This window comes from Passer montanus, unplaced genomic scaffold (genome assembly GCF_014805655.1).
Source record: "Passer montanus isolate IOZ18808 unplaced genomic scaffold, ASM1480565v1 scaffold11, whole genome shotgun sequence".
Taxonomy (NCBI): domain Eukaryota; kingdom Metazoa; phylum Chordata; class Aves; order Passeriformes; family Passeridae; genus Passer; species Passer montanus.
In genome coordinates this window covers 6,991,521-7,013,014 of record NW_024357613.1, presented here as the reverse complement: position 1 = coordinate 7,013,014, position 21,494 = coordinate 6,991,521, and the positions used below count along the sequence as shown (strand labels likewise).

At 35.8% G+C, this 21,494-nt stretch overlaps 1 protein-coding gene across 5 annotated transcripts in view; it reads right to left on the bottom strand.

Annotated features, from left to right (window-relative positions):
- FBXL4 (F-box and leucine rich repeat protein 4) overlaps positions 1 to 21,494 on the bottom strand; it is a 61,915-nt gene that overhangs the window by 21,807 nt on the left and 18,614 nt on the right. For all 5 annotated transcript variants that reach the window (XM_039729387.1, XM_039729379.1, XM_039729352.1 and 2 more), the window contains 2 exons: positions 16,912 to 17,156; positions 8,488 to 8,701 (listed from right to left, as the gene is read on the bottom strand). In XM_039729387.1, coding sequence (XP_039585321.1) covers positions 8,488 to 8,701; positions 16,912 to 17,156 — 459 coding nt within the window. The remainder of the gene's footprint in view (positions 1 to 8,487; positions 8,702 to 16,911; positions 17,157 to 21,494) is intronic.

The following is a 21,494-nucleotide window of genomic DNA, read 5'->3' as shown; positions in this document are numbered from 1 at the left end:
CTCAATGTCTGCTCAAACCTTCTGTCTGTGGCAGATGTGACTCACCTGTGAAAGATGCACTTAGAACATTTAAGTATTTAATTATTGCAGTTTCATTGTCAAGTAGTCAGAGATTAAAAAAAATGAAAAGTTAAAAAAATACAAATGATGCACTATAATATGGCTATCATGTAACAACTGCACTACCAAATGAAAAGTTAAAAAAATACAAATGATGCACTATAATATGGCTATCACACAACTGCACTACCGTGCTACAAGGCATGAAAAGAAGTGCGCCACAGTGTGGCTCTGGAAGATTAAGGGAAGAGCTTAAGAAAAACAACATTTTGCTTTGAGTTTGGGTTGGGAAGAAACAGCCTGCAGATTTTAATTAACTTTCTATAGATAAATCTTATAACATACTTTTACATTTGTAACTCTTTTACTGGAGACAAACAACAGGTTGTTTTTTCCCTTTCTCAGAAGAACCATGTCTGACATAAATTGGGAATTCTTCCAGTCCCTCAATAAAACAAGAGCCTAAGTATTTTAAAATATTTTTATTCTTCTGAAATTGTTTCTTCAAATTTTTCAGTGAAGTTAATACTAAGACAAAGGAATCTGAAAATTATCTTTAATTATCTTAAGACTGCTCCCTGCCTTCCCTTGGTTGCTATGTTTCTGATCAGAATTACTAATTCTCCAGTTAACCTTTCTTTGGAAGAAAAAATTGAATTATGTAGGATTTAATTTTGTATTTTTAATGTTAAAAATCCAAGTTACTAGTAGAAAATATTTCCTTCAATAGCCATCCTGACAACCCTGCCTCAATGAGGAAGGCTAAATGTGGCAAAGAGGAGGTGACTCTGCAGGTTGCTCTAAGTATTCTGTCTTCCTAAAAACTCCCAAAGTCAAAGACTTTTGAATTAATTCATTAAAATTCTTGGAATCTGAGATATTGAAAGAAAGAAGAACTGGAGAACTGTGAAGGTCAAGCAAATGAAATCTATGTCTCTCTCAAGCCCACCAATCATATCCATAATTCTCAGAAGCCAATTCTTTAGTAGAAAAATAACAATATTCTTAGAACTGCCAGAAAGGCTCCTCTGCTCATGATCTGGGCAGAAGCTTCCCTTTTGTTCCCAAAAGGTTTAAATTTACAGCAAGGGATGTCGGAACTGGCTGACTCACCCTGAGAAACACACAAATGTGGGATTAGCCCAAAAAATCTCTAACTTCAGCACACACTGTAAGTGCTACTTACTGTAGTTAAACTAAAATGTATTTTTAAATAGTTGATGTATCAGTCTACCTTAAGCCAGTGAAATAGCATTTCATAGGTATCACATCAATAAAAGTTTTGGCATACTAAAACTACCTGTAGTAAAAATCCCAACCAACCAAACCAGGAAGTCCTCAAAAGAAACCAATTCTATTTCAATCTGAATGCCACTATTGCTATAAATATTTGTAATTATAAACCCCCCCCCCCCCACATACAAATGTAAAATACAATCTTGTTAAGACTGCCAAAAGTAATTAAAATCTACAAAAATTCATAATATTATTTTTTCCTCCCTTTGGCATTACACAGCACTAAAAGAAAGCAAAAATCAACTGTTTGGGTGAGGGGATTTTCTTGGCACAGTCTGTGAAAGAACTACGTCAGAAATTACTTGGCATCTGCTATTCTACCACAACGATTAAAAACCTCATTGGACACAAAGCCAGAATTCTGTAAATTTCTACTGAACCATGCCTTTTGGAAGGTACAACAGGGCAAACCAATATTGTCTCTAAGTAAAAATAAGGTCTACTTCAGGAATTTCAAGGTATCACACCTCTGCATCTAAGAAACCTAAAATCATGCTGCAGTAGTCCCCAAAAGCAATTTTTTTTTTTAATAGAAAACAGAATGTAATACATTAATAATGCAGAAAAACCAAATGTAGGATAATGATGAAATACAATTTTCATCTAAATCTGCTCCAACAAAGAAATTGTACAATAGGATTCAAAGATGATTTTCCCTCCTATTCCCCCTTACACTCACAGTATTTCAAGGCATCAAGATAATTTCAGTTCCAGACTTCTTGGTCTATGATATTTCAAAACAATTACGCTAAACATACAAGGTGCTGTGAGAGGTTTATAGAGATGAGATGCATGCTAATAAACATGCAAGAGTCAGTGGTTTAGCCAGATTTAAAAACCACAAAATTAATTTTAGGTACTTACAAAGTACTAGCCTTAGTTTACAGAAAAAGTTTTCATACCTATTGGTTACCCAGAAAGCACTCATTTTCAGACTGCTTCCAAGATCTTGAGTTCTGAGGATAAATACCAATTCTCAGTAGCTTATGTTTTACTGAAAAAACCCACATCTGGGGATAGTACACAAACACTCAATAACACACAAAATACATAATATACTATTTCTTGAAACTGTACTTGGATCTAGAGGTCTACAAAGCTATTCAAGTTGTTCACCTTCTATTGGTCTATTTTTCACTATATGTTAATTTTCAGCTAAATAAAATGTTACAGAAAATGTCAGGGAATCATATGCTAAATCAGAACTAAATGGTGGCCAAATTTGTTCAATGCTTAAGTCCTTCCGTTCCCTGAGCAATTAAATGAGTAAACAAAAAGAAGAGGTCACCTCACCCTTTACAAATATTGGTTTTGTGGCCTTTTGGAAGAACAAGATGATGCCCATGTAGTCCCAAAGAGAGAGAGAGATATCCCCTGCAAGTATCCAATCAATCCAGTGGCCAGAAATGATTATACCTCTTAAACAACCTTAAACAATCCTTTCCTCAAATTTTCCAGATGAAAAAAGGTTGAGCTTTGTAACAAACTGAACTTCCTGCAACTTAGAACAATGTGTTATGTTCTGTACAGTATTTCAAGTCCTTATACACACCCCTATGTAGAGTATCCTATATAGTATCACACGTCAGAGAACCTCAGTCTTCTTTATATCTATCCTCATACCACAGCTACAAAATTAGTATGTTGCTACTACACAAATTTTATTGATAGAAGAAGTGCAGCATACAGAACCGTGCACCTTGCAATTGGCCACAGTCAGAGATCAGGACACAGAGCTCCCAGGTTAAGGTCCCAATTAGCATCATCAGCACTAAGAGAAACACAGAAGAGAGAAGCGTGGGAAGGAACTTCTGGAAACCGTTTAGCTCAGACCACACGGTTCCAACTCAGCTGGCATCTCCAAACCAACTGAAAAATGGTGGCAAGAGATGAAGGACCCAGTCCCTGTCCAGGATGAGGCCCCCATCCTGTCCTTAAATACCACAATCACAAGGGTAATGAGTAAAGCCCTCTGACATTAATGCAGTCAATTTTCTTTTATAGATTCAAAACAAACATGTCAGCAAATCATTCTCCTCCACACTAGAAGCTGGCATTAGAACAGGAATTCTATTCTCCCCCAAGTACCCACCAGCTATCACCTTGGAAGATACAACATGGAAAGAAACATGATGAAAAGGGAGACAACTGGAATGTATTCATTAAAAAGCTGCTGTCCCTCTCCCCCTATGCACATGGATTACAGGACCATTTCTGAGATATCATTTTTGAGACAGTGATAAAACTTCTGTCTCCCAAACTTTATGACACATTTAAAAACACTGATGCAATATGAACATTCGTAGCATGAGGTAAGAGAAGAATGAGGTGGAAGGAGTGCAGGTGTAGCCTTTCAAAAGTTAGAACAACTTGGCTCTTCAAAAACAGACCCAGTATAATTTACAAGCTGGGATTCAGAATATACAGGGGCACCTTTTTGTTCTCTACAGCTACTTGGCAGTGCCAGGGGCACAGCAGGTACTGGGACACAGCAACACAGCAATTACTGAATTAATTCAATGAAAGTAATAGTCTTTGCAGTTAATTAAATTACTGTATTTTGATTTTGCTTTATTTGGTCAAATTATGTCCTCCCTTATGTCTGCAAATCTGTTTTACACCTCCATTCTTTCCCCTCACTTCACATTACAGGCTCAAACAGCCAAATTCCACACTGTGAGCCTGACATGAAATCAAAAAGCACCAAGGCCCTGTATTACACGATTGTCACTGACTCAACTTGATTCCAAGAATTCACATTCCAGCTAGAGCCTTTCACTTTTTTTTCCCCCACTATTTCCTTGCAACTCTTCATCCTAAAGATTCATACTCAACTCAATGGAACATTGCCCAAACTAAAAACCCTTTAAAAAGCAGCTTTCAAAAGTATGTTGTGACCCAAAGTAGGGTATTTCTGAAAAGACTGCAGGACATTTTTATGGCAGCATTGACTGTTATATTGCTTGTAGTATAAGAAAATAAGAGTTATTACATTTACTGCTATGATTTTTCTGTTTCTTTTTGGTATCCAAAATTTCCAGTACACTCTCTTGCAGCTGCCCAAGTTCCAAATTTGCTTTTGGTCAAAATTATCAGAGATAAAATCTATAAATAAAACAGTTGCTTTAAAATTGTAAAAAAATTACACCCATCAGTAAGAAGACTGACAAGTTCTCCTACTCTAATTGTGGCTTTGGTTTCTTTAAAATACATTTTTGGCTGCATTATTTATATGGACTAAATACTTCACAATAAGCATTAAGATAATATTCATACTCAAGGATAAAGATGTGCATTGCCAATTACTGTACACAATAACACATTGTTCATTGTATTCTTCAAAAGTATCAAGGCCAACAAGTGCTTAAGTTATGCTGTTAATATACTCTCAACAAATTAACATTAAGGAGTTATGTATCAGTAAATACTAATTCCACCAGCACAAAAATCCCACAAATATAACAGTGGTGTTGAGCACAATGAAATTTACAAAAAGTTGAGATCAGTTTCTCAAAGCAAGATACAAATTATTCAAGCATATACATAATCAAACAACCTTTCAGAACCTTTATTAATGAACTTAAAGCACTGGAAAAATGAGCCACATTTGGTGGGGAGGAGGATAGCCATGCAGGACACTTTTTTAGTAATTGAAAAGTTACTGAAAGTCACTGGACTTTCTTTCTTCTAACAGAAAGGCTGAAATCATTCAAAGGTATTGGAAGGTTCAATTCAGAGGTTAGAAAACAATTTTATACGCACAACTTCACACTCAATATCTCAAGGAAATAACGTTATATGTTATTATACGCCTTAAGAATCAGCAAGGTTAAGACCAAAAACTACAACATTCTCCAGATGGTACAGCAATCTTCCAAAGTAGCAGTACACTAGGCAGCAAAACCAGCCTCACCCATTTCACTAAAAACATACACTTAAAAACTCCAGCTTTGATTACAGCAACAATGGCAACATCTTTAAATACAAAACCTATTCAAAAAAACAGCCAAAGTAAGAAGAAACTGTAATTACAATTGCTCAGTCAACATGTTATTAATTTTAGTAAGTTTCCATAGTCCTAAAAATCCATGCACCTAAAAAAACCCATTAATAGTAGTCAATTTTTCAGCAGTGTTTCCTTAGAATTTATCTATTAGTGTAACAGTAATCATATACGTGGAAAAAGTACAACAAATACTTTAAATTTAGTTGTTGAAAGAACTTTTTTCCTCTTTTTTAGTATTAAAAAGCAAAAAAGTAAAGGAAAAGGCTACAGCAGGACTTAGACTGCAAGAAAATCCTGTATCTGGGCAGGTACTTGGGAGTGAGTATAGGAGAAATACCATTTATTTTATTAAAATATTAATACTGTATTTTTTATTAAGCATAATAATACAAAATCAGAAACAGCATTATTACACACTGAGAAATAGGATGGAGAATCTTCAGCTCCTCCTATGTCATTTAATCACATGTCCAAATTCACAACCAAAACAAAAAATTGTACTATTTACCCAGATGTGTTCTAAAACATCAAAATTTTGTAGTTTATTTTGCTCATTGCTTGGTTTAGGAAATAAAGGAAGTCCCTGAATTATTCAGGAAAACAGTCTAAGAATGAAATTAACAGATTTTTCTTTTCGTTTCTCCTTGGGTTTTAAGACAGAACTTTAACAGAGCACTATACCATCTCTCTTCTTCTCACCTTCTTATTTTCCCATAATAAACACCTACTTGTTTCAGTTTGCATTTTTGTGTTAGTGGTTTCACAGCCTCAGATTCTTTTCCCGGAGCAAACCCAGTTGGCAACAATACAATGCCAAGTTCTTGGTTAATCATTAGCATTGTTCCTCTGTTTGCTCCTCAGAAGCTCCAAGAATGAAGACAGCAGTAGAAATGTCACAAAAATCAAAAATATTAACAGCCCTTTGACAAGTTTGAGAGAAGCCTCAATCACTTGACATCATGCTTGATCAATCTATCCTTTTTTGCATATAGCCACCACTTACTAACAAGCATTTCTGTACCAGCTGAGAAGTACAAAAGGAATGGCAGCCTATTTTGTACAGATAACCAAAGATTTGCACTAAGAGAAGCTCACATTGAGAAATATAATGTTATTGCTACAAATCTGCGACTTTTATACCTCTAATGCTCTAATTCAAATCCCATGCCACATCTTCACTCTTTCCCTTTTATTTTTTGACCTGTGATGAATAATGTATATTGTTAAGTGGCTTCATATTAACAAGTAACACCCAAGCATTGTCTCAAATTTACCTGTTTAAATTTCCAGAAATTTCTCTTCCACTGTTCATTAGGAACAATGCCTTTTGTTCATATCTATGTATAAAATGGAAGCACAATCTTATATAAACTTGATTATGAATGAATATTCTTGACAGCTACAAGCACAGGCATGTCCATACACATGAAAGGGAAAAGTGAATCTTCCAAATGTAAGGGCTTCAAAGTCAGGAAATATTTACGTACATTCAATCTAATTTCAGGCTCTGCTCAGCAAAGCAATAGCATAGGAATGAGTTACCAATCACCTCAGAGTACATTTCATCTGCTGCATTATTACAAGCATGAAGTCTCAAACTTCAGAATTACCTGAGTAGAATCAAGAAGATCCTGATCAATCAACAGTAAAAAATAATAAAATTATACAATCATTACCTCTGATACAAAGATCTTTCTTGGATCTGAAAAAGTTTTGTGAATTAGAGCCAATAGTCAAAATGAAATAAAGAAATTTATCCAAGATTAACAAAAGACTAGTATTGTAGAAATAGAACAGATACACCCAAGGCACCAATACAGCTCTATTCAAAAAATGCAGGGCTCATCAATTTTCTTTGTGGTTTGAAGAAAAGAATAATTGCTTCAATGCAGAGAGCAGCTACCACAAAGTAACAAGTTACTGAGGAGCACTGGCTTCATGGTGACTGCACACACCACAGCTAGCACCACTCAACACCAGGCAGGTCCCCCTTTAATCTAACTCCCTCGTGTTACCCAGTCCATTACAGACACCTAGCTGGGACCTGGGCACAAACAAACTCAGGATTCACCAAATAAAGGACAACAAGACCCAACTAACACTAACGTGTGTCAGGTGTGAAGTGCTTATGACTGCAATATCATAGTCTAAACTTCAGATGTCCCTTGCACATCTACTGCTGCAGCTTCATTCCTTTCATTATACTACAGATTAACACCCCACACAATCCAGTGTCACAGCCTGACTGCTGTGCACCAAAAGCACAAACACAAGTAACACACACAACCAAACCCTTTTTGAAATCTGGAATTAGAAGCTAGGGAAAAAACCTGCAGAGCCATGGCTTTGCCCCTATTCTGGCACAGGTTTTGCAACACAAAAATACAACAGCTTCCAGATAAACTGTGGTGGCAAGGTCCTAACACACGAGTAATGTAACTACTGAGAGGAAATGCAATTCTTCTGATTCAAACTGCTAATTTTATAAGGATACAACATTTGTAAAATGTAGCAAACTACAACAGACTTCTCAATGACTTGTAGCACACAAACCCATTCTATCTTAGAGAGAAAATGTGTTGCAGCAAGCAGTAACATCTCCCAATTGGGCAGTCAAGTAACTGTAAAAAGAAGTAATTTTTAGACTGTAAATGAGAAGTTTTTTATAAAACTTGTATTCTGTTTCAATTACAACTAATATACAAAGACTGCAGAAATCTAGAAATTAGCAAATCATTTGACAGGAAAGAATGTTGAGAATTAAAGTTTAACTAAACATGATAATTTTACAATTACATTTGCCAATACAATTTGTCTAGTATACACTTCAGAATACAAGAAAAGCTTTAAATTTGTAATTTTACCACATTGCTTCAAACAGATGGTGAAAAGTCACCAACCTACCATGAAAACTAAAACATGCAGGTCGAAAGCTATTTTGAAAATAAAACATCCTAAGGTTAAGGTTTTTGAAACTACCCGTGGATTTTCTGAGTTTAGCTTTGAACTGACACTCAAAATACTAATTTACTGCTTCATTATTGAAAAAAAAAACAAACCAACAAACTCCAACTTTATCAGGATTGAAAATATTTATTTCAAAGGCTGAAAATAGCTGTTCCTACCTCCACTTTGGTTCTGTAGAGAATGAGACGCTTTAGGCTGCCCACTTTGGCTATGTGGTTGAAAGCCTGAGGTGGTATTTTATCACATGATGAGAGATTTAATTCCTGAAGATTTGGACACATTTCAGTGATGACCTCCAAGCACGTTTCATTGAGGAAATGGCCACAAGACAACTCAAGACGTACTAGTTCAGAGCCACAGACTTTCAGGAATCTGTAAAAGAAGCCCATGTTTTAAGTGAAAAATTAACATACTTTCAGGTGAGAGTCTGAGTAAGAGCCAAAACCTTAACCATGTAAACTAGGAAATAATTTCTTTCAACAAAGAAAAGATAATAGTCTTGGTAAATCTGTTTTGGTTTAGGAAGTTAGAACATGCTTTGTTATTAATATTAACTCCAAGACAATGGAGCAAAAGAAAAAACTAATCATTTTTGAAATGCTTTAAAACAGCCGAGAGCCAATTTTGACAATGGCCTGCAGGTTTACACCAATAATTTCATATTTATCTCAGAAAAATCTGCAAATATAAAAATGAGGTTAAACAAAACCTTTAAATGGATGATCTATTCAGAATTGTTTTAAGACTTCCAGGAAAAAAAAGTCTCATTCTTTTCATTAACAAGTCAGAATCAACACTTGCTAGCTGTTCTAGAACACAAATTCCTGAGGAATAGTTGACTTTTATTTGAATTATAAAAAAATTAATACATAAGAAAAGACACAAAATGTAGAAACTTTGATGGTCTCTATATTTTGCTATCCTGTCAGAGATCTCACGTCAGAATCTCAAGCTCTTTTATCTCTAATCCAAGCTTTAACCAAGACCACATAAACTTAGTCCCTTTTCATTTCAAAGATAGCCTTCAAACCATAAATTAACCACTAGGCTTGTAAGCTTGATATTTAATTAGATTAAAAAGCCCACACAATTGCCATGCTTATGTTATATTTCGATAGTTCCTCCAGTAGAAAAACTACTGTCTTAAACTATATGTTGTAATGAGTTTCTCATGTTATTTCCTAGAAAAATGGACCTACTTGTGAAAGAGCATGAATTAGTTTCTCTTAATAAATATTCTGATCTGCTCTCTTACCAGTTCTATCCTACAAAAACATTCCCACAGACAAAGCAGCTTCAGGTTCTGACACTTCCACCATGAAGTTAGTATTACCTCTTGGGTTTAACTGATGTAATAAAAATGCCAGCCAGACACAAGGCTCCTGCTTGCACAAACACTCCTATTGCTACAAGGAAAGAGTTAGTAGCCTTCCCAAGCATTTGCTCATGCTGAAGCTCAGTATGAAATTGCTGCTGGTCTTAGAAGAAGACACATTCAGGGAGGCATTCCTCAATGACACCAACAGTAGCCCAAGACTTTAAATCCATCTTTCAAGATCCAAGTTTTCAAGATGCCACCTTTCCTTATTTTTTCATTACTCACTCAAGTAGTAGTTGCTGTTCATTATCACCTTTCTTTATTCCTTTCACCTTGCATATTACATGGTCTTAGTGTGATTATGTAGATCCTATGTAATACAGCGGGAAAAGGAGATTCCAGGGTGGCATCTCCATCCCTGGATGTTTCCAAGAGTCACCTGAAACCTTGACTGACCTGATCTAGCGTTGGGGACACTGGCACTTCAAGTGGGAGCTTGGAGTAGACGACCTTCAGAGGTCCCTAACATCCAACATTTCTATGAGCCTAAGCAAACAGAAACAAAGAGAGGGTCTGAGACACAAAAGGGGAGACATAAGCCCCAGAGCTACAGGAGTTCTGCCATGTATTGCCTTCAAGTCTACCCCTCCACTGTTTTTTTCTAACTTTGCAGTCTCTATTTAGACTCTATTTTAGCTTTTAAAGTCAGAGTTTAATAAAACACCAAGCAGTTTCCATACTGGATACAGTGAATTCACAGAGACTGGTAAGCCTTCCTGTGGGAATGTCAGAGCTGAAATGACATGACAATTCACAACAATTAACATCAGGTATTTAAACATTTAAGTGCTATTTTAGACTAGCAATAGATTTCAACACTATTATGGAGAAATGCAGGATGGAAATCCCCTGGAAATCAGAGTAGATATATGGATACATTGCTGATTACCAATTAGCCAATTCCTCTATTTAATGAGTGCTTTAACAATACATTCACACAGCTTCTTTCATCAACAAATTATCAGGTTTGTTTGAATGATGGTATTTTCCATAAAACTTTGTCAGTCACCACTTATTATACTTCTAGCTTTTAATTTGTTAACAAATAAATATTTTATGAATTACTCCATTACAATAATGGATGTTAGTTTAACTGCCATATAATTTAACAGGGCTTGGCTGTTATAAATGTTAGTAGAGATCAATGCTTTCCTCTTTCTAGGACTATTAAAAGTTAACATTACCATGTCAGGGAAACACTCAGTTAACCCCCCAGACATGGAGAAGAACTCCAGGCTCACCAGCTGGAGGAGTTATTATCCTCATAACATTTTATTTAAACTCATTACACTTGAAACACACAGGCAGAGGCCAAATACAGTGACAGCAACAAGCACTGCCCTTCATGGTTTTGCTGCCTTGTTGGAAAAGGTTATTTAGGAGACATGAAATAGAAACAAAATGGGGATAAGATCAATGCAGCAGCAGGGTACAAGAATGAGTGCACATGCATGTAGGAAACAGAGGAACAGGAGGAGGAATCTGAGCAAGTCAACAAGCAGCACAGGGCAGAGAACACTGGGCAGAAGGGCACAGCTCTATGGGGCCACCTGATCTTTGTATTCAACAGACTGCTCAGGATAGAGGTTTTTGCTGCTGTCTTTCCACATGGATCTCCATGCAGAGCCATATGGCAAGGTAGGATATGGGTTCTCATGCTTTCAAAACAAATGTGGCATGGTCTTTGTACTTCTGAGACTTAACAGTCTCAGAGTGACCGGCTTGATTTAGCTAATCTGAAAACAAACAACACCCAAAAAAGCACCGTCTACTCAAATCAAAATTTCTTCACATTTCTTCACATACCTCTCCTTTAATCACTATGGATTGACTGGTTCCTGTTCCCAGTCTCTCCTCTATTCTGCAGTCATCCATCCCTTTAGTTTTGTTTTTATTATCAATATTTTATACACACTATTTCTGAAGTGATTTCTCTTCATCCCTTCATGTTTGCTATAAAATATGACTGAACAACCGAGGATAATGTGAACATGCACATTTCTTCTGCTAGACAGTACATTGGGCCTTTCCCTTGAAGCATTTCAGGCCTTCTAGTTGTTCAGTTTTGTTTCTGATTTTTAGAGGGGGGAGGGGGCCCTGTTTTGTTGGTTTTGGATTTTTTTTCCAGGGGGGAGGGGGTTGTTGTTTTTCATAAAAAAAAGGAATCCCACTTTCCATCACCTTCTACCTACTCTGACGAACTGCTACTTATTTTCAACCCCTCAAGCTTTTTGGAAGTTCTAGTAAAGTTTTCCTGACACATCAAATATATCTATTAGCAGGCAGGATAATATTTGCTCATGGGTCACTTAGCCCACTAACAATTTCCAATCTTGTAATTCATGTGTACATCATAAGCATATCTCATGATCCAAAACTAAAATCCAAGGAACAAGAGATAGTACTTTTCATGTCAGAATGTAAGACTTCCCAAACAAAATTCCCAAAATACCTTTAGACACTGAACATAACACATTTCCTCCAATGCTTTCTGGTGGATCTAGAACCTGTAATTCACTCTTAGCTTAATGATCCTCACTCTCTATGTCCCAGTTCAAAATTACTGAAAACTCTACAAGAAGCAGGGATCACAGTCCTGTTCTCTTTCCTCTACTCATCCTCCCTAAATGCAATTAGTTACATAGTTTCATATTCCTTTAGTGCAATTAACATAACAGTTTTCTATTATGCTGATTTTACAAAATCTTTTTCAATTAAAATCTTCACTACTGATTTTATACTCATTGACATATATTTGAATTTGATATCCAAGAAAGAGAGTGGAAAAGGGAACCAATTTCCATTCGTGAACAACACAGTGTTGGACAGACTTTTTTTCTCTAGCACTTTCCCTTATAATGTTACCTTACATTAGCATCCAGGTTACCTCTGTTACTTGACAGATACAATATTGCCCCATTTGCCAGGCCTTCCCTGGTATAAGCCTCCTCCAATCACTATTTCATAAAACAACCATTTATGTCTGCTTCAAGCCAACTACGTGCTCCCTCCAGCTACTCAGGTCTCCTGTTTCCAGAGCCTGCCACCAGACAAGCAAAATGTCAAAACCCACATGGATTTTACTCTTCCTCATTTCACTTCCAAGATCTTGAGATCCCCTCTTTCTTACTTAGCTCCATCTATATGATTACTTGCACAAGTCCTCCTCACAGAGGACTCTCTGCCTTACAATTACAGCCATGCATTTAATGAAATGGTTTGTGGAATTCAATTTTAATATCCTCCTTAAAGACCTGTTCATATATTTTTAAATTCACAGTGATGCTTTTCCTTTCAAAACTGCCACGTTACACAACAGCAGCAGCATTTAGCACAGGTTAATTGTAACAGAAGTGTTAAGGTTGGTATGAGTGGAAAACAACTGGGTACACAGAGGTGTAGGAGAAGGAAAAAGAACAAATGGCATCACAAGGGCTGGAACAGAGGTGTGTTGGTGGAAGTCAGACTAGCAGGTCACTGACATCCTTGAACACTTGTGCAGGCAATTTCGCAGGGCACACAGATGAGGAGATGAAGGACAGGAGCAGCACAGGATGGTGAGACCACATGCCAGACAAATTGATTTGGACACATATCTCGGTTCTCTTGGCACACGCAAGTATTCATGCTTAAGAGTGAGACTTTTAAAACCAAAATTCGGTTTTAAAAATAAGCCACTTTCCCTCCCTCTAGCTATTCTAATTAGTACAATGTTATTTTCTACTCTAGCGTGTATTACACTTCATTTTTTGTAAGTAAATCCTAAAACATGGCATGTAGTAAGTAGAATATCAAGTACCTGATCTTGCGCTTTTCTCAGCACAGATTAAACTATATAAAGAAAAACATGCAAAACAAATGTTGTAACTTACTCTCGGCCAAACCTAGTTTTACTGAAAACCTCTGGAAATTAAAGCAAGCGACAGACCTGACTGTTAAATTGAGAATCTCTGTAAAGTCACACATTACTCCCATTTTCCATGACTGTTTGGTACATATTTCAGTAATTTCTCTGACCCTTCTGCTAGTTTGACTTCTAGCAAAGCCTCACCAAATTAAATATTGTCAAAACACACTTCTATTAAAGGCAATGAAAGCCTTCAAACATGAACAACAAAACTGCTAAAGAAATATTCCTGGATGTGCTTGCCATGCAAATACCGCATCACTAACCTCAAAATAAAACGCTATTAATTCATTTTCACAGTGTAAAATGTCAGATGTAAATAAAAATCCTAATTCCTCAGATATTTAAAGCAAAAGAGTTTAAACAAGTTAACGACATGATCGGTGATCCAAGGAAATCTGCATGCAGACTCCATTTTCAAACTGTCATTGTCCTTGAGCTGTTTAAACCTCAGAGCATTTACTCAGCATCTCAATATTTACTACTCCTCCAATCAACTCCCCTCACTCTTCCTATATAGGTCCTACCCTCCCACACTGATATTTCCCCCGGCATGAAAAGATTCACCAGACCTCTTAAGCCAAGAAAAATGCAGAGCTGCTTATGTAATGCTTGCCATGAAATCTTTGCTTATTCCCTGTCATTTTGCATTTCAGTCTCCTGAGACTGCTCAGATACTCCTTTCACTTTTTTGTACACTTTTAGTTCAATCTAATATAAAGTTTAGTTAATTTATATTATATGCTGAAATGAAAAATTTATGATAGTAATTTTTAGCCCCAAGGAGTAGATGTTATCAATAAGTTAAAATACCTTCAGCTTTGCCTCAGGATGTTCATATGCCTGAAGCATTCTGTCTTCTCATGATAATACAGTATTTGCTCCAGTCACATTTCCTAAAATTACTTTTAACTCCTTTTCACTCTAATACATTTTTGAAGAAAATATGTATTTCAAATAATTCCTTAGTATTTTCAATAATTTCATGCATATATGAACATTTTAAAATTACAAATTTATACAAGCTACTACTTTTATGACTGTCATAAGAAACAACAGATAAAAACATTTTTGAAACATATTTTCCAAAATAAGACTTAAGCAAGACTAATATTTAAACATACCCTGACTTGCTGAAATCCTACTTAAACTGTACAACTGTAAGAAGTAAACCAACTCTATCAGAGTTGGCTTAATTCTTACAGAGTTTTGAATTCAACTCTGCCAACTAGCTCCAAATGCTGAGAAAAATACAAAAATATATGTGTCCTGGTTTTGGACAAAAGGAAAAACGGTGAAAAGCAAGTCTTGTTCTAATGACTCTCTATTAGTAGATACTTTCATAGCAAATGAGCAACAAATTTCCCTGTACCGGAGGCCAGCAAATTTGACAAACACGCTGACGAAGACTGTCAAAAGAAAAATTGTATTGCAGATTTTACTAGAAAAGACTTTTACAGAAGAAAGGGTTGCAAAATAATTTCTGTAACAGAAAAAAGTTTAAAACCAGACCTAGTTACAGGTCAGTGGAGAATTTTTGTTTCACAGGGGAAAATGATAAGCACAGTTTAGACATGCAAATTATTTAGCTTATAACTTTGCTTCTAAAATTTACAATTGAACTGCATCTCCCATTCCCAGCCTGCATCCATCTTTTCCAAGAAACACTTTTTCCTAAAACTAAGATAATTTCAGAATTGCAACAATGTCAAAACTTTTTTCCCATTTGTTACAAATAAATACAATCCCTTATAAGAAATAGAAACAGAAAACATTTACTCACAGATTAATTCATAAATAATGAATATTTATTATTTAAAAGCACTGTATACACATACATGTTACTAGTAGTTCAGCACTGAAGAAAAAAAAATTGGTAACAATAAAGTAATTTTCAACTAAGTAGAAGTAAGAAATGCCAGAACTGTTAAGTTTGTAAGTCTCTGAATCTGGCAATAATTTCTTCCAAGACTACAAAGACTTTTTACAGTACTGTATACTAAAAAGAAAAAAAAAAGGAAATGAAAAAAAGTTGCCACAAAAATTCACATATGTTAAGTTTTAAAAAGACAGACTTAATAGCTAAGCATCAGAAAGCAGGCACTTCATGATTTCAGAGGAGAAGCCTCAACTAAAGCTTGCGTATTTATCCTCCACATAAAGTATCTAACACAAAATCCAATTTTGGAGAAATTTTTGTAACCAATTCAACAACTAGCCGATGTCTATTTTTTTTCCCCTACCAATAAGCAGAAAAAAGGTCATAGTATTCTTGCATTATAGTGGAGGATCTGGAAAAACAGAAGAGACATTGCCATCTTGATTAAATATTTCCTCAAAATATTTTATTTCCTCAGGTAAGGAACTTAGGAACAAAAACAGAAGAGACATTGCCATCTTGATTAAATATTTCCTCAGGTAAGGAACTTAGGAACGAAAGGAAAGAAAAAGTCTGCATACTTGAGTTAACCTTTTTATTCAGAAAACAAATGAGAGTTAAGACAACTTTTTCAGATATATTTAACATTTCTGTTTCTTATCAGTCAATTTCTGCTTTCACCTGCCATTGCTGATTACCCCTTAGTTGAAGCAACAACTTTTGCTTAAATGAAATGCATTGATAGAAGCTGTTTAACTAATGCAAATGAGCAAAGAAGCAAGAAATGATATCTTAACAAAGCAGAGAACATGGCTGTTATACAGAGAAGAATCCCTGCAAATTTGCTATTTTAATGACCTACACCACAGTCATATTTTCAGCTCATTGGAATACGCACATGCAACCCCCCTGTTTTCCAACAGGGCTAATGTTTTAAATCATTTTTATGAAAATATTTGCATTTACATTGGACTCCAGTGATTACTTGGCTCATACCATGTGAGCATGCAATCAGTTTATTACTGCAGCCATTCGAATACCGTCCTATTGATGACTCATCTGTACAAAGAACAACCACAAACATTTTCTTTCTGAGATGGATTTTTGATAGCTCAGTTCTAGCAAAGTGTTTTAGAAGCTCAGAAGAAAGCAAAACACTGCTCCCCCTGGAAGAAGCCTTTCAGTCAAGCAGCTTGGAACATGCAGACTCTACAGACTGCTATGGACTTCTGCTGCTATATTTAGTATCTCCTACTGTTTTAGCTGTTCCTTTTTTCTACATCATAACAATCACACCCTTTATAGAAAATCCAAGACATTTTTTGCCTTTTAATAAAGTTGAAATACTTAGTGAAACTACCGTGCAGCACCTCTGCAAACAGTGCTTGTCAAAACATTTCTGTAAATTTAACACTGACCTGCTAAATCCAGAAACAGAGATGGCTCCCCTGTTTCCAGTCCAAGATAAATTCAGCCACTGGATGAGCGTGCAGCGAGACTGTAGGTACTCCAGGGATGTGTCATTAATCCTTGCCCAGTAAGGTTGTAAACTGAGATGAATGTACTGTAGAGGGTCACAGCAATGTTGATACAGTAGCTTACAAGTTTGTGCTAGTCTACACAGGTCTGGTACTGTAAGGTGACTCAAAATCAACTGGATGAGCTATATTAAAAACAGGAAAAAAAAGTTACAGATGGTCATACAGCACTTAAAACATTAAGGGAAAACTGCAAAGGAATAAGAAAATGTGTTCTAACTTCAAGGAAAGTAAAACCTTTTACTTAAAAATAACTTGTCAAATAAATTGATTAACTATTAAATAGAACTGCACTGCCTTCTCAGTTTGACAACATGCTAAACAAGAAAAGAAAAAGCAGATCAGCATATGAAAGTGGCAGGAAGCTTTCAAATCAGAAGTTTCTTTACCCATGCTAATTTAAACAGTGATATATATGTAAGCACTATGTTTATATATTTCCTTTCACTAAGTCTGCTCTTTCATTGAACAGAAGACAGAACTGGCATCCCCCTTTTTCTCTGTATTTGGTTTTTAAGATGGGAGATATTTGCAAAGTACATGGAAAAACTATACCATGTCCCAGTTTCCCCACACCCTAAACCGATTTCAGATTTATTCCTCTTCTTCCTGCTTTAAAAAACAGTGTTTTGTCTTCTATCTTATATCCTCTCCTTTGGACTATGCAGCCGGGTAAAAAATTCAACATAATCAGATCTCCTTTTACAATCGCTTCCTTGCTGTAATACTTTGAGAGCATTTTTGTTCTACACCAGAGTCAAACCTGAAAGGCAAAACCCCTTTTTAACTGTGTCAGTTGAATCATCTCAGCTTCAGAATAATCACCAGCCTTTCTGACTAGCATCACTGTAACAGTTTTTGTAATAACTTATGTCACACCCAGAAACTAAGAAATATTCCTCCTCTCCTCTCACACTATGTTTTCCTTTCCAAGGAATGATCAACACGCACGCAGACATAAATACTCTCTTTAGGAAATAAAAACGCCCAACAAAATAAAGAGATCTCCTTTATCTTATGAACTGAGAGAAAATGCACTTGAAAAATGAAATCTAAAAATTAATGTTTACTTTACCAGAGCTGTCTAGCAGATGTAAGTACCTGCACTCAAGTTATATAACTTAAATTGACTGTTTTCAAGCAGAGTGGGAAACAGTAACTCATTGAAATGAATCAGTGTAAATTACAAAAACTACAACTCACAAATCAACTCCAACAGAAGAGAATTCTGTGGTCCTTTCAAAATACCAACATGTTTCATTTTAATGTCTTAGAAGGATTCAGAAGACAAATCCACCAAAAATCAGAATAAAATCTGTGACGTAAAATGAAAATGTTTGGCTCTCACAAAAAGCTCCAGATTGTACTTCCTTAGCATCACTTTATTATGCAGCTACTTTCCACCTCCCCTCCTTCCCCCTTCATTTTTGGAAAAACAAAACAATTCAACTTCCTGCAAAATGGAAAATGTTACTTCCTACTCAGCTCCAGATTTAGTACTTAGATTTCCAACAAGATCTACGTATCTTAAAACATTTTAGTTTAACTCCAATGCAAAAATACAGTGTTTGATATACTCCAGTTTCTTTCATACTTGGTTTCAAGCCTTTCATCTTCTCTTCTTGCTTGTCCTTTCCCCTAGAAACAGCCCAGGCTTTTGGCTCTGCAGGTGTCTGGAACTCAGATTGATGCAGAGGACCAGCAAAGACTTCTCAATGTAACAGCATCTATATATATATACACACACATATGTGCATATATATAAAATGTATATATGCACATATAATAACTGCAGTTATATTATAATCAGCAAAGTTTGCGCCCAAATGACATTTAGGAACCTGTTGACATTTTGAAACCTAATATATCGAAAATAACTAGGAGCTAAAGACATAATGACACGTTAATATCTTGATTTTTGCAAACTTTCAGCTAACCCACACTATGTAAGTCAGCTAAATATCTATTTTATTAATGCCGTTTCCCTCAGATTTTTCTCCCATAATTTCTAGAGCTGAAAAGTCAGCAGAGGCTGTAAAATTAGCAGAATTTATGTCAATAATTAATGTGACATAATATTTGATAAATCAAACCAATAAAAATTTCATTCACTGAGAAAAAAGTTATTTTGTAACTTCTGAGCAACACAGAGAATGGTGAATGAAACTATAAATGACTGAACAATGTCGATTTACACTACTGATGACTTCAATGAGTATTTTGCAACACAGAGGATGTCTTTCCACACCTGAGATGAAACTGCCCACATCTCAATCAAAAAAATCTCTTTATTTTTTACTGAAATTGTGCTACTTCATAATATGTAGAATGAAAACATATAATGAAATGTCACTCCTATGATATTATATCAAAATGCTTTTTCCTGGCTTTTGATTAAACAAAAATAACAGATTCAAAACATACAGGCTAATAACCATTAATCACCATTAGCCTGGAGTCTCGTGTCTGTCAGGAACACACTTTTTGTGTCTGTGTACCCTAGCATAAAGTACAATTTGATATCATAATGAGTATGTGACATGATGTGCTGTACTGTGCTACGCTGTGTTCGCGGTGATTCCAAGAATGCTACAGAAATGAGATCTGCTTGGAAAGCTAATTTCATAATGCAGTTTCTCACAAACAACAGTTTTTACTGTGTTTTTATGAAAAATTATGACAATCATTATTTCACACTTTCTTATAAATCAATCAGTAAAAACAAAGTTGATTGGAAAAACATGGAAAGAAAACAAAATATAATTTATACAACACTGATTGCCTTTTTAGGCTTTGATGGACTAAGATTACAAGAGTACTTCCTCTCCCATTTCCAGGGAAAACATGGCACATGCCAGCTTTAAGCCAGGCACATTTTTTGAACTACCAAATAAAACATATAACATCTTAAAAAAAAATAAAAAGCTTCTCACCCACTACAAAGTTTGCCTATAAGCTCACACAGAATTTCCACTCCCCAGTACAGGGGGCAAAACTTTACCAATGGTGTAGCTTCTAATAATACTTAGTGAACCAGAAGTTTCTCTGGCTTTTTAAGGTTTTCTTGTTAAAAAACAGCAAGCAACAACCATTTGCACTTATAAAATACTTTCTGTGGCTAGAGCACAATAACGCATAACTTGGTTTTGTCACAAAATAATGTTTGTATGCTGGTCAAACCTACAATACTCGTATTTTCTACAAATTTCCTTTTTCAGTTCTTCCACATGAAAATGAAATGGTTTTCCAATAAAAAAATACACTGGCCTGTGCAAACCACTCATTCAGAAACAGACAAATGAATAACTTGCAATTTTTTGATTCTTGCAGCTAGAGCTGCTACAGCTTAAAATCCATTTAACTAGAACTGATATTAAAACATGCTCAGGTAAAGGACAAAGGACATGTGCACAAAGAGACGAAGAGAGAAGACAAAAAGAAGATGGTATTCTAGGGCTTTTGACATTTCACGGCACACTTTAAGGAAACACACATCCCTGGTTCCACAACAGTACAACTTGCACCAGCAAACACAAACATATTTAATAATGTATGTGGACACCAGCAGACACAAACAGCTCGTAAAGCTTGTAGGCAGCTTTTGGAAAAATCAGATTTAAGGAATGACAAAGATGTCATTTACATCTTTCTATACCAACATTTTTACAAAAAATATGTTTTGGACTGGAGCACGCAGATTCTTCTGATTCTCCTCTCTGGAGAAGCTGGGTTTTTAGTAGCCAGCACATCTTGGTGAGTCTCAAATTGTACTACATGGGTGCTGTGGAAGGTATTCCTCAGCTTTCCCAAAAGCTTTGACTTTGGTCAAGTCTTCAGGCCTCAAGTATTCCTGTAAAGCCAACGAAGACTAAGGCCTTACTCCTTCCACTTTACAAGCAGCACAAGATTGTCAATGAACAATTGACAAGGAAGACAAGGACACAAAGTCTCTCCTCTAAAATCCTTCCTCAGTTTTAAGGTAGTTTTGGAGAAGAGATCATAGATATTAGCTGTGAAGTACTTGCACTAAGTGCTGGTTAATGCCATCCAAGGTTAGGGAAGGAAAATTCTCTCACTAAGATCATTCAAAAATTTACAGTTTCTTCTAAGAAAGACTGTGCCCCGGGAAGCAGAGCATTTTTCTCTTTTTTAGACAGGAGCAATCCTAAAATGTCTTTGGAGTTCACACTGCAGCAAACCATTCCTTAATGTCATTTTGAGGAACAACATATCTACAAAAGGATAGTCTATGGAAGTTTCAGAAATTCTACAAAGGCAAAAAAAAAAACCAAAAACAAAAAACGCTGGAAGAGCTGCTGCCTACTTAGCAAAACCCACTCAGCTTGTATATTTTGTGAATTACAGAGGATAGCATGAAAAAGCTTCAAACAGCTCAAATATGGAACGGCATGTTTATGAAAACTTAGGACAGTTACACACTGACAATCAATATAAACCTACAG